The following is a 24,915-nucleotide window of genomic DNA, read 5'->3' on the forward strand; positions in this document are numbered from 1 at the left end:
ACAGAGATGCAGCACACCGATATCTCCAACCCTGAAGCACACCAACATTACGGCTTCAGTAATCAAGGTAAGGCGTAAGAATCATTCAGAGATGCACACATGCACCTGTTTCAAAATTGTGGCACTGTCAAAATGAATGTCGCATTATTTACTCACACTTTGTCAAGCAAAATGTGTATGCCTGATAGCTGGGACACACCAAGCCCTAGGTTGGACGTTGGACTTTGTCAGTCAGTCTGGGGTGCGTTTCCAAAAACCATTGTAAGCCAACTAAGGTCGCAAGTTGTGTCGTTACAAAGATAGTTTGCTGATTTTGCATTTCCCAAATCCACTGTTCCAATGAACAATTGCAAACTGCGTCGCAAACTTGAGCACTTGCAACTACACCTCTGGAGCTGTAGTTAGAAAGTTCCTGGCTGTGTTCTATTCCCAGTTATCCCCCCTATGCCCTATTCATTTAGAACAGTCTAACATTTAAACTTGGAATGATTAAAAAAAGCATTAAGGTCATCTCTCTTAGGTGTAATCTGCTTTCTAACTATTTTTACAGTTCTGTTTTAGCCATCTTCATGTTTACAATTATGTTCACTTCGCAGTGCATTGTGAAAACATTGATGTCATTTTGAACACAGCCGTGGCTCATGACGAAAGCTATAGGTGACCTAATATTTAAAAGCGGAAAACACAGCATTCGCTAATGCTTTTAATTTCATTCATTTTCATGTCGGCTTAGTCCCTTTATTAATCCGGGGTTGCCACAGCGGAATGAACCACCAACTTATCTAGCAAGTTTTTACGCAGCGGATGCCCTTCCAGCCACAACCCATCTCTGGGAAACATCCACACACACATTCACACACTACAGACAATTTAGCCTACCCAATTCACCTGTACCACATGTGTTTGGACTGTGGGGGAAACCGGAGCACCCGGAGGAAACCCACGCGAAGGCAGGGAGAACATGCAAACTCCACACAGAAACGCCAACTGAGCCGAGGTTCAAACCAGCGACCTTCTTGCTGTGAGGCGACAGCACTACCTACTGCGCCACTGCCTCGCCCTTGCTTTTAATTTATAGTGGGTTATTTATTAAGTATCTGTGAGCACTATGCAGCAATGATCCATCCTAGTGAAGGCAGAACTGCTCAAAAACCCTCAGAGTTCACATCAGCTCCACAATTGCTCAGCAGTTTCCCTTTCACTCTCCTCCAGCAGCCTTTATTAACAAAGCCTCTCTATTTCTAGACACCTGATACCGTGTGAAGCACAAAAGCCTCTCTCTCTCTCTCTCTCTCTCTTTTTGTCTGTGCCTCTCTCTCTTCAATTTAATTCAATTCACAAACAGCTTTATTTGCAGTATTAAAAGAGCATTGCAGATTATATAAACAATGAATAAAACTGAAAGGTAATTATATAACACACACACAGACACACACACATATATACAGCTAGATGCTCAAATATTTGGACATGGACACAATTCTAACATTTTCGGCTCTACACACCAGCACAGAGGATCTGAAATGAAACCAACACGATGTGCTTTAACTGCAGACGGTCAGCTTTAGTTTGAGGGTATTCACTAATCAGGTGAACGCTGTAGAAATTACAGCAGTTTGTTGCATAAGTGCCTCCCGCTTGTTAAGGGTCCAAAAATAGTTGGACAGAATAATAATACATTTTTAAACTCAATAAAAACTATAAAACCCAAGCCATTCAAATATATGATGCTTCAAATGTGAAGACATGTCTGCGTTATTCTTGCTGTTAAGGAGTGTTTTATAGTGCTGAGAATGTAAGCAAGTGTTTATGTAGTGTATGCTGTATGTATTTATATATTTTAAAGAGCTCATAAAGAACTTAATTAGTTTTTTTAAAGGAATGTAATATGTTGATTTTCATTCATTCATTCATTTTCTTGTCGGCTTAGTCCCTTTATTAATCCAGGGTCACCACAGCGGAATGAACCGCCAACTTATCCAGCAAGTTTTTACGCAGTGGATGCCCTTCCAGCCGCAACCCATCTCTGAGATATGTTGATTTTGTTTATTGTAATTACTCTCTCTCTCTCTCTCTCCCTGTGTGTGTGCATCAGATCCGTGTGCAGCGCCTCCAGTGGTCGGCCCGTGTAAAGGTGTTTTCCCTCGCTGGTATTATGACTCTGAAACGGGAATCTGCCAGCACTTCCAGTATGGCGGCTGCAAAGGAAACCACAACAACTTCCTGCAAAAGTCTGATTGTGTGAATGAGTGCATTCAGAAACCAAGTAAGACTTCAGCGCCTTCACCACCACCACCCTCATATTGACCTTATTCCTCATGTAAGAGCGGCCGCAGCCATTGAACAAAATTCACTTCTCATTCACTTCCGTTCATTTTCACATGTTAAAACAGCTCGTTCTGCTGCTTGATGTTGCAAACTAATATTTTCTTATGATGTTATTCTACTTTTCATGTATAGTCATGCAAACGTTTGTTTGTAGAGCGAGTAGTTTGACCGTTTTCTGCCTTTTATTATTCCGATTCAGTCGAAATGACTAGGAAGTTCTAAAACAATGGCAAAAGCGAGCGCACTTCAGCATTGTAGAATAAGGTCAATGTAGTGTCCTTCAGTATCGTTCTCCAGTCTTTGTTCAGGTTTCATCTGTGTTTCAGTGTTTATACCTGCTAATCATTGCGTAGACACTAGTTGGAGCAAACTGGAAATGACATGTTTTAAATGTAATCGAGCTCAAGCAGCAGCAGTAATGGGACAGGTCACTTTAGATTTTGTTGCTGGTTAAAAATAGATGGTTTAATTGAAAGTAAAGCGAGCAGCGTTCCAGATTTCACAGTTCATTAGATAGGGCTTTAGTCTTAGATGAGCTGCCTGAAGGTGCTGACTAGTGTAGGATTTTAGTGACTTTTCTCAAGAGACTATTTGTTAATAATCTGAAAATTTTGGATTTGATAGTAATAATCTAGGAAAAGTCTGTAAAATAACAGTGTTTCTCTATAAACATTTTAATGAAATTATCTGTAGATTTATTATTTTTTGCACTTTTTTTCAACAAAGAAATTTTACCTTAATTTTATGGTTTTTGTTTGGCAGCCGTAGCTGACAGTCATTTGACCTTTTTTTACGATTTATTTTTATTTTTTTACAGAGCAAGTAATTACAATTTATTACTTTAATTTTACGTAATTTTAAATGTACTTAAAAAACAGGAAAAAACACTGTAAATAATACTTCAATTTTTTTGTAAAAAACAGAAAAATTGCTGTAATTTGTCATTACTTATATAGTACATAAAATAACAGTCAAGCCGTTAATTTACAGATATTGTTTGTAATTTTTACGAACTTTTGAATATAATTTAAAATAACAGAAAAAATACTGTATAAATAATACTGTAATTTCCCTGTATAAAAAACACAAATGTCAGTAATTTGTCTTTAATAATAAAGTACCTAAACTGAAAGTCAAACGGTTAATTTAGAGAGATTGGTTGTCATTTTACTAAGTTTTGAATATAATGTGAAATGACAAAAAATTACTGTAAAAAATGTAGGTAATTTTCTGTAAAATTAGGTTTTTTTTTTACAGTGTAAACTAAAACTAAATAATTTCTAAAAATAGAAACTAATAAAAACTAGAAAATCTCCCTCTAAAAACTAATTAAAGCTGAATTTTAAAGCAAAAAGTCAAAATGAAATAGAAACTAAAACTAATCAAAAATCCAAAACTGTTATACCCTCGGCATGCAGTTGTAGTAGTATTTAGCTTAAAATCGACGAAATGTGTTAAAGGGACCATCAAAATAAAGTGATACCAAGGTTTTTTTGGTAACGCTTTACAATAAGGTTCATTAGTTATTGCATTTACTAACATGAACTAATCATGAGCACATGAACAGCATTTATTAATCATAACTGAACATTTACTAATGCATTAATAACATCCGAGTCCATGCTTGTTAACATTAGTTAATGCACCATGAGTTAACATGAACTAACCATGAACTACTGTATTTTCATTAACTAACGTTAACTAACATGAATAAATACTGTAGTAAATGTATTGTTCATTCCCGTTAGTAAATGCATTAATTAACATTAACTAATGAACCTTATTGTAAAGTCTGACCGATTTTTTTTTACCTGAGATCGCCGTGACTCTGAAAAGGCTTCTGTTTTCTGTCTTTCAGCAGTTGCAAAACATCAGACGACGGCAACTCCGTTATTCAACTTCAAATCATACACAAGTATGTTCAACATTATCACTTCTCACATTAAGATATTGCATGAAATCCTTAAAAAAGGCTTTAATTTCAAAGTTTCTGAGTTTCCTTTAAAGAAAATATTGTGTAAAAGCCAACGTGGCCTCTCTCTATCCTGTATGCAGCTCCTGTGGCCTCTGTTCATCAGGAAAAACGGCCAAATCCTCTCTTAGACTCGCAGAATTCACTGGCAGAAAGGAAAACACAGCGTCTGCTGGAGGGACACCCGCCTCCTGAATCAGGTGTGTGACATGCAGAGAAAACACCATCACTTCTGCAATTAAAGATGAGGCGGATCTTCCCTTTCATCATCGTCTCCTTCATCTTATGATTATTCTCCTCCTCCTCATCACCCCTTCTCTTGGTTCTTCTTCTCCTTGTCCTCCTCTTCAGGGTTTGCTGTGTAGTGTTGCTCCTCTGCTGCTCTCAGTTGTGTCGAGTGCTTATTGGAGTTACTGGTTATCCTCTATAATCTGACGTCAGGCTTTCTCGCCCACATAACACTGTGCTTGTGTGTTTCTCTGTGTGTGTGTGTGTGTGTTTATCTGTGTGTGTGTGTAGGTGCGATCCTGCCGCTGGCCTTCGGTCTGCTCATCAGCGCTCTGCTCTTGCTGATGGTGGGCTGCCGGCTCTTCCTCGTGCGCCGCAGGCTGAAGAAAGCTCTGCCTCTGACCACAGAAGAGTCCGACTACCTCATCAACGGCATGTATCTGTAGCAGCGCAGACCAAAGCCAGCCTCCAGTCTGCTGAGTGTGTGTGTAGAGGCTGAAGAAGATGTCGGGTTAATGGCACTGGAGGCAGAACCTCCTCCTGGGTTTGGACGCAAGTTACATCTCAGTGATGAAGTATTGAGCATATTCTGCACTGGTTTTTGCGATGGACCCTTTTCACAAGGCTGTTATGAGGCATTTAGCACTCATCAGCATCTGAAATCCTTTAAACTTTTAAATATTTTGACATAGGAACATTTATATGCATTTCAAGAGTTCACACTTAGCTGATGATTGATCATGAAGCGTGTTTGGCGTGCTGTCCCGAGAGAGAGCCCTGAGCTCATAAGATCCTTGAGCTCAGGGCTCCCTCCCGTTTGCAGGGCGAGAGGGGAGTTTGAGCTTAGGTAGATGTGGAGAACTTCCCTGCTGTAGTAGCTCATGAACAGATAGTGATCGCTCTTAAGAGATAACTACTGACTAGGAGCATGTCTATGGTGCTGGATTAGTCAATTAACTTAAGCTGCATGTTTGAAATCAGGGAACCCGGGGGAAACCCACGTAAACATGGGGAGAACGTGTAAACTCTGCACTGAAACATCGGCTTGGTAAGGACTAGAACCCGGGTGTTCTTGCTGTGAGGCAACAGTGCTAACCACTGGGCCACCGTGCCACCCATCTAGGAAAGGAGGAAGTGCATGGGTGGATTTCCCTAAAACGAAAATGGCTGTGATATTGAGTGTGGGGTATTTATAGTGGCTTGGGAATCGTCTGATTGGTCAATCATAGATTGGATAATGCAGCACCGGCTGTGATCAATCATAAGCACGTGATCCTCTCCAAATTATTTTATAAATAAACTTCACTCATGTGTGTATACTATATGATCTTTGCATCAAATGACAAAAAAGAGTGGGGGCAAGACAGTAAATCTGACATTAGTCTCTGACTTTATTTGTTTTCCTTTTTCTGAAAGTCTTGATAACACCATCCTAGAGTTTTTATTTTATTATTACTATTATTATACTGAGCTCTGAGTTGACCAGATATGATGACTTCTGCTGCTGGGGAAATGTGAAAAGGGTCCATTGTTTTAATATTTCTGATTCAGCTATATAGTGTGGCGGATTGCGTTTACTCAATCTTTCATCGTGGTACCTTGATTAAACCATCAATTATGTAGTCGGTGCGCTATTTCTTGCATTTGTGCATTATATTGATCTAAAATTAGCCAAATTAATTTTAAAAGTGGCTAAAAGTAGCCAAATTAATGTTAAGAGTGGCTAAAAGTAGCCAAAGTAATGTTAAAAGTGGCTAAAAGTAGCCAAATTAATGTTAAAAGTGGCTAAAAGTAGCCAAATTAATGTTAAAAATTGCTAAAAGTAGCCAAATTAATGTTAAAAGTGGTTAAAAGTAGCCAAAATAATGTAAAAAAATTGCTAAAAGTGGCCAAATTAATATTAAAAGTGGCTAAAAGTGGCCAATTAATATTAAAAGTGACTAAAAGTAGCCAAATTAATGTTAAAAATTGCTAAAAGTAGCCAAATTAACGTTAAAAGTGGCTAAAAGTAGCCAAATTAATGTTAAAAGTGGCTAAAAGTAGCCAAATTAAGGTTAAAATGGCTAAAAGTTGCCAAATTAATGTTAAGAGTGGCTAAAAATAGCCAAATTAATGTTAAAAATTGCTAAAAGTAGCCAAATTAATGTTAAAAGGGGCTAAAAGTAGCCAAATTAATGTTAAAAATTGCTAAAAGTAGCCAAATTAACGTTAAAAGTGGCTAAAAGTAGCCAAATTAACGTTAAAAATGGCTAAAAGTGGCCAAATTAACGTTAAAAGTGGCTAAAAGTAGCCAAATTAACGTTAAAAGTGGCTAAAAGTGGCCAAATTAACGTTAAAAGTGGCTAAAAGTGGCCAAATTAATGTTAAAAGTGGCTAAAAGTGGCCAAATTAATGTTAAAAGTGGCTAAAAGTAGCCAAATTAATGTTAAAAATGGCTAAAAGTGGCCAAATTAATGTTGAAAGTGGCTAAAAGTGGCCAAATTAATGTTAAAAGTGGCTAAAAGTAGCCAAATTACTGTTAAAAATGGCTAAAAGTGGCCAAATTAATGTTGAAAGTGGCTAAAAGTGGCCAAATTAATGTTAAAAGTGGCTAAAAGTAGCCAAATTAATGTTAAAAATGGCTAAAAGTGGCCAAATTAATGTTAAAAGTGGCTAAAAGTAGACAAATTAATGTTAAAAATTGCTAAAAGTAGCCAAATTAATGTTTAAAAATTGCTAAAAGTAGCCAAATTAATGTTTAAAAGTGGCTAAAAGTAGCCAAATTAATGTTAAAATGGCTAAAAGTGGCCAAATTAATGTTAAAAGTGGCTAAAAGTAGCCAAATTAATGTTAAAAATGGCTAAAAGTGGCCAAATCAACGTTAAAAGTGGCTAAAAGTAGCCAAATTAATGTTAAAAGTGGCTAAAAGTAGCCAAATTAATGTTAAAAGTGGCTAAAAGTGGCCAAATTAATGTTAAAAGTGGCTAAAAGTAGCCAAATTACTGTTAAAAATGGCTAAAAGTGGCCAAATTAATGTTAAAAGTGGCTAAAAGTAGCCAAATTAATGTTAAAAATTGCTAAAAGTAGCCAAATTAATGTTAAAAATGGCTAAAAGTGGCCAAATTAATGTTAAAAATGGCTAAAAGTGGCCAAATTAATGTTAAAAGTGGCTAAAAGTAGACAAATTAATGTTAAAAATTGCTAAAAGTAGCCAAATTAATGTTAAAAATTGCTAAAAGTAGCCAAATTAATGTTTAAAAGTGGCTAAAAGTAGCCAAATTAATGTTAAAATGGCTAAAAGTGGCCAAATTAATGTTTAAAAGTGGCTAAAAGTAGCCAAATTAATGTTAAAAATTAATTTGGCTACTTTTTTATTTTGGAAGTATACATGGCCCTAGATTGACTCCATACTCCAGTGTTTTACTTCTGCACTATGGAACTCAGTGGTCGATTCCTCCAACAGAAGATAAAGTCTCATACAGGTTTAAGCCAGATGACGGAGAGTAAATGATGAGGTAAATTTCACTTTTGTGTGAACTATATCCCTGAACACTGAATTCAGAATGTTTCTGTATGAATGCAGAATGAGTTCAAGATGTTGACGAGGAGTCTCTGTCCAGGGGAAGAGGTTAAACTGATAAAAGCACTCGTGCCATCTTATTTCAGCTTACATTAAAGCAGGCTCTGACGTGGACTCAGTGGTTTAAACATGGCCTTATTTCTGGATTTAGTTCTGATGAAGATCTCAGTGTGTTTTTACTGTGAGATTAAACACTAGACTGTATAATTGGTGTAACTGTGCTATAATGTTTGAATCTATATATGTATATGATTGTAAAAAAAGTCTTGGAGAAATTCATTTTAAATATATATATTAAAAAATGGACCTACTACAAAAGTATCCAGTTTTTCATCAGATTCACATTTATTAACATGCATAAACGCGAGTGTTCATCTCTTCAGAATGCTCTGGATTACACATCTGTTAATGAACAGTTTCTGGATTTTGCGATTCACAAGTGTTTGTTTGCGGTTGTGAATTGTATTATGCACTGAAGAGACTGATTCAATGATTCTGTGGATTTGCTACATTATTTTTAAAGGTAAGTGGTTGCAAACAATTTAATTGGGCTGAATTTAAACAAAGTTGAACAGTACTAAATGTATTTAGTTTAAATTCAACACATGAAGGACAAGTAAAATCATTTGTAGAATAAACTCTCGATCTTTTATATTAAAGTACTGTACTTAATCTGTGTGGTAACTCTTTACTTTCTATAATAACACAACAACTATAGTCATCGTACAAACAAATGACCCAATACTGTAGTTTTCAACTATATTATACTACAATACACAGACGACTGTGGTAAAAATGTAAGGTATATACAGTATCTAATACAGATTATCTGTACGCTACACTGTTAAAATATTTTGTAAGGCAAATTGCTGCAGAGCTTTCCTACTTGACAACATTTCTAGAGTTCACCCTTAGCTGATGATTGATTATGAAGCGTGTTTGGCATGTTGTCCCAGGAGAGAGCGTTGAGCTTATAAGGTCCTCGAGCTCAGGGCTCCCTCCCATTTGCAGGGCGAGAGGGGAGTTTGAGCTCAGGTAGATGTGGAGAACTCCCCTGTTGTAGTAGCTCATGAACAGATAGTGATCGCTCTTAAGGGATAACTACTGACTAGGAGCATGTCTATGGTGCTGGATTAGTCAATTAACTTAAGCTGCATGTTTTTGGACGGAGGGATGAAACCAGGGAACCCGGGGGAAACCCACGTGAGCACGGGGAGAACGTGTAAACTCTGCACAGAAATGTCGGCTGGCTTGGTAAGGACTAGAACCGGTGATGTTCTTGCTGTAAGGCAACAGTGCTAAACACAGGGCCACCGTGCCACCCATCTAGGAAAGAAGGAGGAGTAGGGGTGGATTCTTCAAAACGAAGATGGCTGAGATATGGAGCTTAGGTTATTTTAATGTAATTGTAACTTCACGGCAATTCGTAACTTTTTGATTTAGTGGGTAATTCGTATGATCTGATTCGTACAATTTAGAACGATTTGATCACCACCCAGTGACGGTTGAGGTTAGGTGCCACGCCTCCTTTTTAAAATGGTAAATTTTCGTACAGCTAAACTCGTACGAATTAGCCACTAAACTGACAAAACGTAAAATACTTTAATTTAGTGGCTTAGGAATCGTCTGATTGGAGAATCATAAATTAGATAATGCAGCACCGGCTGTGATCAATCATAAGCACGTGACGCTCTCCAAATCAGTTTATAAATAAACTTCACTAATGGAGTCAAGTCAACTCTAAAAAGCTGTTCCTTCACAGTTTTTTAGTTGAAAGTTATTTTAAGTGTCAATACTACAGTTCACAGTAGCATTCATTAACAAAGAGTATATATGAGCAATATCACACGAGTAGCTGTGCTATATGGCTGTATATCGGTACTGGTGGGAGGCGTGCTTTAGTGCCCACACCAGTGCCGATATACAGCCATATTGCACTGCTACTCGTGTGATATTGCGTTTATACACCAGTTTGACGGCAAAATTGTTTTTTTTTTTTTTTTAATTGTTTTTTTAAAAAAAAAAATTAAATCATAAGCTGACAGTTAAACAGCTGAGCGTGCATCTTTTACACTTCAGATCTGTAGTGTCTGCGGGCGGAGTAATACATAAAGGGTAAAGAGGCTTTACGGGTGCTGATATTACTTAAATATATCACGGCTATCAACCAATCAGATTTGAGAACCAGACAGAACTGTTGTAAAAAGTATAATGTATACAACACAATACACTGTGCCTGTGCTATATTCTTTATAGTGTACTTTCATGTGTGACTGCACCCTGCACTAAAATATCCACACACCTCGCTCATATTCACAACCTGAAAAAAGTGAACGTAACCCATTTAGCTGGATTAAACATAAACAATTAAGTTGCATCAAATAAATCTCAAAATATTAATAAAATAAAAATATCAATTAATTTTTTGGCCTTTATTAGGACAGGAAGCAAAGTGAGAGAGAGAGAGGGGGGTATTGGAAAATGTCCTTCAGCTGGGATTTGAACTCGGGATGCCCTGACGTGCTACTGCACCATATGCCGGCGCGCTAAACACTAGGCTATTGTGCCAACAAAATATTGAGAATTTTTTGGCGTGAAGCTGGTTGCGAAGCAAAACACAACGCAAACATCCATTTAGTTTATTTATTTTTGTCCGTCAGACTCCGTGAAGGAAAACACGAGTGAATGAACAGATCATTGCTTAGCAGTGAGTTTATTGGTTGAAAGCCGTTTGTGCGTGCGGGAAACACACAAACATGCACAGAGAATTGGCATTGAAAACTGCTTACAATCAGAAAACCAGCGCTGGAGGTTCAGCGCAGTCCTGTACGCGAGTGCGGGTCTGTGTGGGACTTGCTGCTGTTTTAGATAAGAGACAAGCTTGTGATGAGAAACACATTAAAGAGGAGGGAAATAGTGTCGTTTTTTTTGCTCCGCTTGATTTTCCCTTTGCAGTTCTTTGTTTTTGTTAGCAAAATGTATATTTGTTTCTCAAAAAATAATTTTCCCTTTGCGTTTCTTGGAGATTTAAGAGGTAATTAAGAGGTATTAGTTTGAAAAAAACAAAACAATTAGATCAAAGCTTGAAGATTTACCAATCCAAATTTTCTATTTTGATAAAAGTACCTTAGAAAAGTAGTGTTCCAGGCTGGTTTCAGCCATTTCCAGTCTGGTCTTAGCTGGTCAGGCTGGAAAATGACCAGCTAAATCCAGCTTGACCAGCCTGGTTTAAGCTGGACATAGCTGGTTTTGGCTGGGCTCCCAGAAATGGGAATGGAAATGGCTGTAAACCAGCCTGGAAATGGCCAAAACCCCTCTAAAACCAGCCTGGTTGACCAGCTAAAACCAGCCAACCAGCCCAGGCTGGTTTAAGCTGGATTTTTAAGCAGGGTTTACATTTCAACAGAACTTATTTTAGAGCAGTAATCGCAATACTGTGATATTTTAATCCAAGGTTATCATACTATCAGAATCTTATACCGGCCCATGCCTCATAGGGTGTAAATCTTCATTTTTGGGTGAAACTAACCCCTTAAGGAGGTTTACTTTAAGGCAGGGGTGTCAAACTCAATTCCTGGAGGGCCGAAGCCCTGCACAGTTTAGTTCCAACCCTGCTCCAACACACTTACCTGTAGGTTTCAAACAAGCCTGAAGGACTCAATTAGATTGATCAGGTGTGTTTAATTAGGGTTGGAACTAAACTGTGCAGAGCTGCGGCCCTCCAGGAACTGAGTTTGACACCTGTACTTTAAGAGCATCCCATCCCCGCTGAAAAATCCAGCTTAAACCAGCCTAGGCTGGTTGGCTGGTTTTAGAGGGGTTTTGGCCATTTCCAGGCTGGTTTCCAGCCATTTCCAGCCTGGTCTTAGCTGGTCAGGCTGGGAGATGACCAGCTAAAACCAGCTTGATCAGGCTAGCCAAGCTGGGAGTCCAGCCAAAACCAGCTATATCCAGCTTAAACCAGGCTGGTCAAGCTGGTTTTGGCTGGTCATTTTCCCAGAAAATGGAAAAACAGCCTTGAAATGGCCAAAACCCCTCTAAAACCAGCCTGGTCAACCAGCTAAAACCAGCCAACCAGCCTAGGCTGGTTTAAGCTGGATTTTTCAGCAGGGATAAGCACTGGAAAAGAATCATTCTAACACAGGGGTGCTCAATCCTGTTCCTGGAGATCTACCTTCCTGCAGATTTCAGTTGCTACCCATATCAAACACACCTGAACCAATTAATTAGGACCCGAACGCCACGTGATAATTACAGGCAGGTGTGTTTGATACGGGTAGCAACTGAAATCTGCAGGAAGGTAGATCTCCAGGAACAGGATTGAGCACCCCTGTTCTAACACATCTCTCACAGCATCGTTACCCAATACTCCAGCAGCACATGCTCCAGCTGAAAACACGAGCCGTTACTCTGAACACAGACCTGCAGAGCAGAAGAGATCCCTACACATGATGTAGCGGTGAGTTATGTTTTAATAACAGGCTGGATTCAGCACAAGGGCCGATCCGGTGTTCTGTTTACAAGCTGAGATGCATGAACAATCCCACTGACTGTAATACTGAAGTGATCACAAGAAAAAAATGATGCACCTGCGCGTCAATAAGAGAGAGAGAACAAAAAAACTGCATTCACACAATTCTCAAACTGCAGGCGTGACGTCTTCAGCCCGACTCCACCTTTTTAAATAAAATATTCAACGCTTCCATCTTTCATGACCGTCACAGGTATGGATATAGAGCATTTATACAAGCTCTCCTCGGTGAAGTCCATTTGTGTGTGTGTGTGTGTGTGTGTGTGTGCGCGCATGTAGTGTGATGAGTATTGCCGGACCATCCTTTCAAAGTTCATCCCTAAAAAACAAACAAACAGAGTTACTATGGATATGAAAGATACACACAACAACTTCACCACTAGCCGTGTTTCCATCCCAAGATGCAGATTAGATTTATGTGCAGACCTGGAATATCGCATAAAGCATTACTGAGTAAAGCAGCGTTTGCATGCAATGAGAGAAGGAGAACAAAATGTTCACTTGCTGATAAACTGGAGCAAATATCAGCCAGAGGAATGTAGTTTAGTGTGTTTGGAGAAGCCACTGTGGTGTTTCTTCTTCTCTAGTAAATGAGTTGCGCTTCAGAAGATGAAGACGGAATGCAATGCAGTGCTTTTGGAGGCGTGTGAAGCTCTTTGGGAGCTCAGACAGATGCTCAAGACAGTTCTGGAGGGAATAATAATAGAGTAATAATGATACTGAAGCACTGTGGTGATGGACTGACGACTGAGGAGTTTTAGAAATCAATATTTCAGATGTTCTGCAATGTGCTGGAAATGCTGGTTTACTCCATCATACACATTTTAATCATCACAAGATCTGATAAAACAAACTCACATGATTTTTGTTTGCATGCTGGAATTTATTTGGCGAAAGTGTTTTAATCAGAGTTCATGCAAACTCATTTTCAAAATGTATGCGCATCTCGGCATTTCAATCAAGCATGTAAGAAAGTTTATGCGGTACTCCAAAATGCACATAAACATGGCAGGATGGAAACACAGCAGCACACTGCTTAAACAACACATGCATAAATGAGTTTCAGCAGTCATAAGCGCATCAAGGCTGTGTTCAAACTGATCACAATTTATTTTTAATTTTAGGACTGATGGTATACACTGCTAATGAAATGAGGTTCAGCAGGCCCACTCTATATCTGCTGAATCTACACACCTCCTAGATACTTCCGTCAACAAAAACAACAACAACAGAACCTAATTGTGGATGCATTTTTCTTTAACCTCTTAAGGCCCAAGGTGTTTTTTACATGCATTTTTATTTCTCTTTGCTATTTGGGCTTATTGGAACCTAATCAGAATAAAACCTAAGTATCATCTTTTAATATGATGTACTTCTAGAGAAAAATGTGGACTCGATATGTCCATAAAACTATTTTCCTGACTGCTTTTAATGCATTAATAACACATACATATTTTTTGAACATCTTCCGACTATCAGAGAGTAAAAGTTAAAAATAGTGTTAAGGACATTTCATATGCTGCAAAACAGCTGCAGGATGACTGTATGTCTGAGACTAAATATAAAACATTCAAAGTATTTTAAACAGCCACTTTAACCAGTTAAACTCTGCTGCTATTTTGGGATTTCCCAAATTTAAAAGCTTCCCAAATCCACATGCAGAGGTGTAAATGCAAAAGTTTGGTATCATTTTAAAGAAAACCCTTTGAGTTTTCATGAAACACTATTGAAAGTGTTTAAAACATCTGTATATGTTGTCTGTGTTATAATAAACACCTAAAAAAGAGGCGCTTTTTGTATGTTTTTTTTATAAACTCAAATTTATAAGTGCACCTTTTATGTTCTGTGTGCTCTAGCATGCTGTAATTAATGTTGGTGGTTCCTGCACATGTCTGTAATCATAGGAAAAAAGAAAAATATCTCCACCATAATCTATGCAGAAGTTCTTGTATTCCAGCTGATGAGAGGTGCTGTACAAGACACAGGGATCATCATTGTTTACATATTTCACTATTCTTCTGTTTGATCAAACATAATTCACTGTGTTTGGAGCACGTCAGACATATAAAAGGATTACTTATGCACATCAGCTCAAAAACAGAGGAGAATGACCCTGAAGCGCACAGCATAAGGTAAGAGATGAGCTGTCTGTGCTATCTGGGGCTGCTTATTGATCATTAATGTATTGTTTTCACTTCTGCGCCATGGAAACACCGAGATTCATTCGGCAACTGTTTGATATGTGAATATAATTCAGTAAAAAGAATGCTAGAGCCGTATGAGCACCGGCAAGAGCTTTCATTTGCGCTGTAACTTGTATTTGTGTCATATGAAAAATTATGAAAATTAACCAATGTAAATTACCTAGCTCGGGTATCCAAAATACTGTGTGTTTAAGTGTAAATAACTTTTATACAGTAGAATAAAAATCACAGTGATGCATATGTGCATAACACATAGATTCTACACTTTCAAACCAAACCACTTACGAGGGTCTGGAGCAATGCTGGCCCTTTAAATCTTAAAGGGGGGTTCATGACCCTTTAAGTTTAAGGTGAATGGATTGTTGGGTAAAGTCCACTAGATTTGAGTCTGATCTGCCTTTAAGAATGAATTTGGTGTGTGACAGTGTGAACACAGCCATAATGGCACAGTCTAAACAGGTGTTGGTGTGTTCATGCTTTCATGTCATCCTTCAGAAAGCATGTCTCAGATTAGAAAACTAAACAAAACAAGCTCAAGCCCATTCCAGCAGTCAATGGCAAACCAGAAATTGAAAACACTATAAGGTGTTTTGGTCAAATTCAGATCAGGCTGGTGGGTTAAAATGAAAAACACGAGCTTTTCATCATGGTATGGAGCAGCGAAAAAGATGACAAGCGGCAGCCTTTGTCTGCTCCGGACCACACCGTTTTTCACCTGCGCCCTAGAAGAGAGAGGGACAGAGGACAGAAGTCACTTCCACCTTGACCACTGCTTGTCTTTGTCTGTTAAAGGCACGTAAATCACGCCCATCAGTGGCTTCATCTTGGTGCTGCCATCCTCCAGCTTGTCGTACTGCTCCAGCATCTGGTTTCCTCCTGCCGGCCCGACGGGCAGAATCAGACGTCCGCCTGGCTTCAGCTGATCCAACAACTACAACACAAAAACAGAAGCAGGTCAGTCTCACATTTAATAATAATAATAATAATAATAATAATAATAATAGAAATAAAAAATAATAATAATAATAGTAATAATAATAATAATAATAGTAATAATAATGATAATAATAATAATTACATTATAACTACAACACAAAAACAGAAGCAGGTCAGTCTCACATTTAATAATAATAATAATAATAATAATAATAGAAATAAAAATAATAATAATAATAATAATAGTAATAATAATAATAATAATAATAGTAATAATAATGATAATAATAATAATTACATTATAACTACAACACAAAGACAGAAGCAGGTCATTCTTACATTTAAGAATAATAATAATAATAGAAATAATAATAATAATAGTAATAATAATAATAGTAATAATAATAATAATTACATTATAACTACAACACAAAGACAGAAGCAGGTCATTGTCACATTTAATAATAATAATAGAAATAATAATAATAATAGAAATAATAATAATAATAGAAATAATAATAGTAATAATAATAGAAATAATAATAATAATAGAAATAATAATAGTAATAATAATAGAAATAATAATAATAATAGAAATAATAATAATAATAGAAATAATAATAGTAATAATAATAGAAATAATAATAATATTAACAGTAATAATAATAATAAGAATTACATTATAACTACAACACAAAGACAGAAGCAGGTCATTCTCACATTTAATAATAATAATAATAATAATAAATAATAATAATGAATAATAATAATAATAATAATAATGAATAATAATTTATAATAATGAATAATAATAATATTATTATAACTAAAACACAAGGACAGAAGCAGGTCATTCTCACATTTAATAATAATAATAATAAATAATAATAATAATAATGAATAATAATAATGAATAATAATAATAATGAATAATAATAATAATGAATAATAATAGTAATGAATAACAATAATAATAATGATAACAATAATGAATAATAATAATGAATAATAATAATACATTAACATTATAACTACAACACAAAGACAGAATCTATTCGCCATGTTGACCGTTGCGTTTTTCCCCATTCTAAGCCATACGAGTGACGCGTCTTGTGTATTCTCTAGTCGTTGCTCTTAGTAAAGTGTATGTGTGATTGAAGGTAAACGTACTGCTTGTGGCACTGTGGGAGCTGCGGCTCCGACATGTATGGCGTCATAAGGGGCTTCTTCTGTAAAACCCATTCTTCCATCTCCAACTGCACACACAAACACACAGCATCACACATCACGGCTGAGCACACAGCAGGCCTGCTTACAAAAATCTCTGCAAAATGACCAATAAGCAAAATTGGTTCAAAGTTTTTTGTTGAAATGGAAGCAGACCGAGTTAAATGTGATCAAATATGTTCAAAAAAGAATGTCATAATAATAATAGCTTCTATTACGATAATAATATTGTGGCAGATTTTTCGTTTGCAGCATTTAAGAAATCACTGTATATTTCCTGTGTTTTCTACAAACATTCTCACATTTCTTTTGGGACCCCAAAAAGTGTTGGAAGAAATAATATGTTAATGAAAGAGCTTTATTTTAGTTCACTGAATGTCAAATTTTACATTTTCAGTAACCAAACCTAAAGCTCAAATCTCAGCAAGGAAAAAAGAGGTTTAGAGTTTCAGACATACTCTTGTCCACAAGTTAGAGACTAAATATTTCAATATCTTCACAATTTTGTTGGTTGGTTATTAAAAAATATGGGTATGATGCCATTGCTTTGGTTTATGTAAACAGCACAGTCACATTTTGGTGCTTCATTGTAATTTTTGTCGATACAGTACAATAGTGAGTGTATGTGTGTGTGTGTATATATATATATATATATATATATATATATATATATATATATATATATATATATATATATATATAAACTATGTGTGTGTGTGTGTGTGTGTGTGTGTGTGTGTGTGTGTGTATATATATATATATATATATATATATATATATATATATATATATATTATATTATATTATATATTATTATATAATTAACTATAATTAATATAACTATTATATATTAACTAGGGTAATTAGGGTAACTAGGCAGGTTAGGGTAATTAGGCAAGTTATTGTATAATGATGGTTTGTTCTGCAGACTATCGAAAAAATATAGCTTAAAGAGGCTAATAATATTGACCTTAAAATGGTGTTTAAAAAATTAAAAACTGCTTTTATTATAGCCGAAATAAAACAAATCAGACTTTCTCCAGAAGAAAAAATATTATCAGACATACTGTGAAAATTTCCTGAATCTGTTCAACATCATTTGGGAAATATTTAAAAAAGAAATTAAAGGTCGGCAAATAATTCTGACTTCAACTGTATATGTGTGTGTGTATATATATATGCACTATACAGAAAACACACATGCAATTTCCTAAATATTCTTACAGTTTCAGATGTAGTACATTTAAATGTTTAAATTAGGTTATAACTAGGCCCACACGGAATCTGCGTGCGCAGAATTACGCAGATTTTCCGCAAAATTCCGCAGATTTCTTCAGATTTTTAGCTCATTATTAATTCTGTTTATTTACTTGAGTAAATGTGTAAATCTGAATTTATTCAGTCTTTATTCAGTAATTTAATACTTTTTATTTAATATATTAAGGTCTTAGTTATGATACTCCGCTGGATACTCCCAAAAAAATTACACAGAAATCCGCAGATTTTTACCAAAATTCTCTGCAGAAATAGCAAAAAACGTCCGCAGATTCCGTCTGGCCCTAGTTATAACACAGATTTAAAAAGATAGTTTACTCCAAAAAATGTTCTTACCACTTGTAGGATTTACATTTGTCAATTTAACAACAGAATATTTTGAAGAATTCTATAGAAATACTATAGAAGTGAAAGGCTGTTTTCCTCAACATTCTTCAAAATATCTTCCCTTGTGTTCAACAGAAGAAACTCAAACAGTTTTGGAACAAGTGGAGGATGTGTAAATAATGAGAGCATTTTCATATTTGGCTGAACTGTCCCATTTAAGAAGAAAAACAACAGGAAGATGGATGAGCAGACCAACCGATGAGTTTGATTCTCCCTGAAGTGATCAAACTAGGGTCATCTTTCTTTACATTAGCTATAGAGTCTTCCACCAGCTCCTTTATATGGTCGATGCCAATCACCTTCCCTGTCGGCCCAACCTGCAACACACCACACACACATCCACTGGAATAACCACACACTACACACAAACCATCTCTGAAGGGCCAAACCGGCAGAGTAAATAAATGGTTTGTCCATCACTGATCATTTTGCTTTTCTTATTGTTGAGTAGTGACTACAGGTTGAAGGGGAAAAAATGGAGTAAACTGCACTAAAAATCGACTCAAGGGAAAGTGAAAGAAGATATTTATAAAACTACTCGGTAAATTACAATTCCTGAGAAAAACTGCACGATTACAGTAATTTGAGTATTTGTCATTTCCTACTTTACACCAGGGATTCCCAAACTTTTTAATTCCGGGAACCACCTAGGCAAGTAATTCAATCTCAAGACCCACAATAATATTTTAATGTGGAAAAATGGGTAAAAAAAAAAATGTATCCATTCAAAGCAGTCAAAAATATATGGCTTTTTGGATTTAACGATTTGTTATGCACAAAATGATGCTCGAAGTGCTTTTTGTATGATGCAGGCTGTAACTGTGATGATTTTTTGTTAAAAAAGACACTCTTCTTTTTTTTAGAAGAGAATATGATCAACCTTTGATCAAGCTCATTGATTATGATCAAGTCCCGTCACATCGCAGTAAACTCCACTGCTAGTGTATAGTCATAAGAAACTAAATCACTTTTTGATCGACTACTACAAGCTGGGAAAACGTCAGATGAATATGCCACAGTTTGAAAACCCCTGCTTTAGACCATGTGACAACATTCCTGAACTGCATTTTGATTGGTCAGAATTAACGCAGGTTGCAGCTGACTACGGCAGCTGGTTTAGTCCTAGAAAAGAAACACTTTAAATAGCTCGGAGTCGCTTCACATTCTCGCCGTGAACAAAAGAGGTTTCCTTTGTAGCCTTTTTCTGTCTTGGTGTACATTTTTCCCACTTTCCATTGTTTCTTTTTTGTTGTTGTTTTTGCTATCGCAGCATTTTTTAAGTAATAACGTAGCAGAACTACATCCCAGCATATCTATTTGTTTGTATGTTTTTATTTCTGAGAAAAAATACTACATCCCACTCTGTAAAAAAAAAAAAATTATTTCCTTGTGTGTTTTTTTTTTACTTGTTTATGCTTTTGCATTGCATTATGGGATTTTGACCTTTCCTAAAAACAACTTTTGATGTTGAAAAGTGACTTTTGTTGACGTTTTTAATAGTTTAAAATGTTTATTAAATATGGAAACTTACATATTTATTCATTTGTATGTTTTGATTTGTACAGACAATAAAATTAAAAATAATAATAATGAAAAGTATTAAAACGACTGGACTAATCGGATAAAAAAGTCAAACATATTACAATGTTGATGGACAAACGAACTGCATTTTAAAAAATATAATTAAACTCTCAGATATATTACAACTACTCATTTGTCCGTTTATTTTCACAGATTCGGTCCTCCATCGGCCACACGTTCTTTTTCTAACAGGGAAATGGAAATGTATTACGGCTCATTGAGAAGTATTGCACTGCTATTAAAATCCATGTGTGGGGCTGGAAGGGAAACGACTCACCATTCTGGAAAAGCAGACGGAAAGGATCCCGGAGCCCGATCCCACATCCAGAGCCTTTGCTCCTTCATAGAGGTGGTCATGGAGGAGCTCTAGTGCATAAGCATGCTAAAGCATACAAATGAGCCATGGTCAGTGCCTTAAACAGACCAATACATTCCACATGATGCTCTCTTAGGAAAAAGTTCTGACTTACCATATGTGGTGCACTGATTGTTGCTTGATAACCTGCATGAAATGAACACATTCATCCCTTAATAGTAATAATTCAGTGGGCTTTTTTTCATTTCAGCCAGCCAGCCTCAGCACATCCAGTGAACTGTCTTTCCATTATAAAACTGCCATGTTGAAGGTCTGATTTCTTTAAAAATCAGTGATCTTCACTGCCTGATAGATCTACGATATTAAGTGGCTCTCAGAAGCACTGCATTAAATCCATTCCCTTCACCATGTCTTTAAAATGTGAGAGCTTCTTTCACCTCAGTATTTTTGATGGAGTTTCTGCGCTCGCCTGCGCTAGCAGTTACACAGTCTGTCATCTCTATTTACTCTTGAACAAACTACATGAATGCTTAAGTCTATTTATCTGAATGTATTTTAATGACATTACAACATCGATGGTGTAAAAGGAACCTTCTGAAATTTAAAATAGTCACATTAAGCTTTCACCAGAAGTCTATCATTGGCTGAAAAACACTCGCTGATGTGCATACACCCCGTTACAATGGAAGTCGGCCAACATTCTTCAAAGTATCTTCTTTTGTGTTCATCAGAATGAAGAAACTTAAAAATATTTGGAACCTCTGGAGAGAAAGACGTGAGTAAATTTTAATTTTGGGTGAACCGTCCCTTTAAAGAGGCTTACACTGAACGCATCACATCTGAATATCATCTCTGAGGCTCAAAGCTAGAATCGCAATTCATTCATTCATTTTCCTGTCGGCTTAGTCCCTTTATTAATCCGGGGTCGCCACAGCGGAATGAACCGCCAACTTATCCAGCAAGTTTTTACGCAGCGGATGCCCTTCCAGCCGCAACCCATCTCTGGGAAACACACACACATTCACACACACACACTCATACACTAAGGATAATTTAGCCTACCCAATTCACCTGTACCACATGTGTTTGGACTGTGGGGGAAACCGGAGCACCCGGAGGAAACCCATGTGAACGCAGGGAGAACAAGCAAACTCCACACAGAAACGCCAACTGAGCCGAGGTTCGAACCAGCGACCTTCTTGCTGTGAGGCGACAGCACTACCTACTGCGCCACTGCCTCGCCAGAATTGCAATGAATAAAACGAAATCATTTTATTTCATGAATTAGTGTAGCTGTATGTGATGTGCTGATCTGGTAAAATAAGAGAGCAGGTATTCCATCACTGTCAACGAAGTCTTCAGGCACATCAGGCACAAATGAGTCGACCCACACAGAATCTGCACGTGCACAAATACCCCATCATTAAATCTACATATGTAAATGAACAGATTGATGTGTGTAAATATTTTCTGTTTTTATATTAATTTTCTGTAATATTATTAATATGCAAATGCTTATGATTTATTTGCAATATAATTTGTAAAGTTTATCTTTTAGAGGATATTATATGAGAGACTTTGTTTACCAAACAAGTGAATCTAATTGCATAGTAAACCTCAAATGACAGTTATTATTATTCTTTTTTCATGTTTTCAGTTTTTAGTAAGTATACTCCCGCAAACATTTTACATAAATATGCAGATTTTGTACAAAGTTCTGCGCAGAAAGAGCAAAAGACGTCTGCAGATTCTGTCTGGCGCTGCTCATAAAGCTGCAGACACTGTGTAGTGCTGTGCGATATTGAAGAAAAATACTATATATGATTACATGCTAAATAGTGCAATATTTAAAAACGCAATACACTACTTAAAAATATATACATGCAACCAGTTTCATTTCATTTCAAAGTAAAAAAAAAAAACTTCTTATAGTTTCACTGTTGCGTTTTAATAATGCAAACAAACAAAAATAATAACCCTTTTTCTGCACTGCATAGATTTATCAACCTCGAAACATCTAGAATAATTGCCTAAACTAAAACATGTGAAACTGATTTCACTTATTGAACACTTATTTCTTTCTGTAGCTTGCCTGGTCACATTTTAAGCAACTTAAACTCAACTTTTCGAGTGAACACTTATGAAAAAAGTGTCTTGTGAACGCTTGCAATGCCTATTGGTGCTGTGATCTGCCGGTTTAAGACTGTTGAATTTTATTAATTTTTTTTCCGTGTAGATTGCATTCATAATGGTATAAACCACTATAAGGATGCTCAAATGTATATTTATATTACCTATTATTTTCAATTATTCATTCATTCATTCATTTTCTTGTCGGCTTAGTCCCTTTATTAATCCGGGGTCGCCACAGCGGAATGAACCGCCAACTTATCCAGCAAGTTTTTACGCAGCGGATGCCCTTCCAGCCGCAACCCATCTTTGGGAAACCTATTATTTTAATTAAGAATATTATTATTTAGGATACAGATCAGAAAAATCTATTTCTCACAATGAAAGGGCTGAGCTCCCCATGCATCTAGTTTTGATGTCATTCAGGAAGGACCAAGCATTAACTAGGATGGTCGATCCCCCCTGTTGCACAGCCCTAACACTGCCAAATAAATAAAATCTCTGGACAGGAACTTACCTATAGATTGTGGCGAGTCCATATATGGATTACATCTGGAGAAATGGGAACGGTCTGTGGCCAACATAACTTCATATACGCGGTCTGATTTAATGATCCCATTCTCTGCAGGGAAACACAAAGTTCACACTGATTGGCTGATGCATTCATTTACATGTATGCATTTGCTGGTGTCCAGGGGAGCTTCAAAGGCAATCAAGGTTGGCATGGGCCGGTATAAGACTCTGACGGGATGATAACCTTGGATTAAAATATCACGGTTTGATTACTGCTGTAAAATATATTCTTTTTTAAAGTCTGAGTCACAAACTAAAACTTTTTTCCCTTTGAACACAATCTATATTTCATTTTGAGTAATGTATTTTTTATTTAATGCCATGTCAGCAACCAAGGCTATTTTCATGGCAGGAATCTTTCAACAATAAATATACAATTTAAAAATCAACAAACAAAATAAAACATAAATTAAATAAGATTTTTGGTGTTAATACATGATAAAAATTCTAAAATCTTTTCTGGTTTCACTTTGTTAAAAATGTCCTTAAAAGAGCAAAAAACCATGTGTAATTCCAGCCTGATCTCACGAGGAAACGTAAGTATTTTACGTTTTGCCAGTTTAGTGGCTAATTCGTACGAGTTCAGTCGTACGAAATGGTACGATTTTAAAAAGGAGGTGTGGCACCTGACCCCACCCCTAACCCCAACCGTCATTGAGGGATAAGGAAATCGTACTAAATTGTACGAATTAGATCGTACAAATTCATACGAATTAGCCACTAAATGAAAAAGTTACGAATTGTGTTGGTTATTCTCGTATGCCCAATACGACATCTGGTAAAAACTACTAGTTTAAATCGATTCTTAAAATGTCTTAAAATTCTGTGTGAAACTTCAGGTTGGATTTCATGTAATCTATTGTTTTCTAATGCATCCCATTGCTTTTGCCACTTGTTTAAAATGTAAGCGTTGATAAAAGGTTTCATCTCTGACGGAGGGATTTGTTCACTACTTGCTTCAAAGCATTTTTAGCAGCTGCATCAGCTCGCTCATTGCCTGAAAGTCCGACATGTCCTGGAACCCAGCAGAAAATGATGTGATAAAACTGATTTTGTAGTTGGTGAACTTTAGTTAAAATATTATCAATCAAAGGATGATCATTTGTTGAAGATTCCATAACTTGGAGGCATGATTTAGAGTCTGTGAAAATGATGGATTTCTTTTGTTGGGCATTTTCTATATACTCCAATGCTAAAAGTAAAGCGCGGGCTTCAGCTGTGAATATGGAGCATTCTTTAGGCAGACTGATTCCATAATGTTGACCAGTTACCATTGCTGCTGCTACGCCATTTTCCATTTCATTTTGAGAAACAACTAAAATATTTCAGCAGTAAACATGTCAGGCTAAATCAAACGAATCATTGACTTCTGCTGTCTTCATTAGTTTCAAAAACACAGATTTCTGTACAATCTTTTCTGCAAAAAAAAAAAAAAACATAAATAAAAAATCTTACATACACCTTAGGAACGGTATTACAGAAAATTAAGGCAGTGTTAAAACCTTGACTTTTTCCGAACCGCAGTACACCTTAAAACGGTTATCATCCCATGCCTGGTTCACATTTAGATTTGATCAGCACTTAAACCTATTTTACATGCATATCATATAAGTACCATGTTTAATTAGCATTTTAAAGCACATTTTAATTTAAAAGGTGGTGTTTTTT

The 24,915-nt window shown here is 36.3% G+C and overlaps 2 protein-coding genes across 18 annotated transcripts in view; one reads left to right on the forward strand and one right to left on the reverse strand.

Moving 5' to 3' along the window:
* Positions 1-18,097, forward strand: part of lrp11 (low density lipoprotein receptor-related protein 11) — a 23,140-nt gene extending 5,043 nt beyond the window's left edge. Inside the window, exons 5-12 of one of the 17 annotated variants that reach the window (XM_087297751.1) lie at positions 1-67; positions 2,096-2,266; positions 4,187-4,243; positions 4,384-4,500; positions 4,820-5,119; positions 6,051-6,866; positions 6,909-7,376; positions 7,750-8,405. The exon at positions 1-67 is cut by the window's left edge and continues 74 nt beyond it. In XM_087297751.1, coding sequence (XP_087153877.1) covers positions 1-67; positions 2,096-2,266; positions 4,187-4,243; positions 4,384-4,500; positions 4,820-4,974 — 567 coding nt within the window. In that variant the 3' untranslated portion in view covers positions 4,975-5,119; positions 6,051-6,866; positions 6,909-7,376; positions 7,750-8,405. 17 annotated transcript variants of the gene reach the window in all.
* pcmt1 (protein-L-isoaspartate (D-aspartate) O-methyltransferase) overlaps positions 10,782-24,915 on the reverse strand; it is an 18,057-nt gene continuing 3,923 nt past the window's right edge. Inside the window, 7 exon segments of the mRNA NM_131465.3 lie at positions 10,782-12,937; positions 15,584-15,753; positions 16,929-17,014; positions 18,844-18,964; positions 20,506-20,610; positions 20,699-20,730; positions 23,192-23,296. Coding sequence (NP_571540.1) covers positions 12,925-12,937; positions 15,584-15,753; positions 16,929-17,014; positions 18,844-18,964; positions 20,506-20,610; positions 20,699-20,730; positions 23,192-23,296 — 632 coding nt within the window. The 3' untranslated portion in view covers positions 10,782-12,924.

The sequence above is a fragment of the Danio rerio genome, chromosome 20 (assembly GCF_052040795.2).
Source record: "Danio rerio strain M-AB ecotype USA chromosome 20, GRCz13ab, whole genome shotgun sequence".
Classification (NCBI taxonomy): Eukaryota; Metazoa; Chordata; class Actinopteri; order Cypriniformes; family Danionidae; genus Danio; species Danio rerio.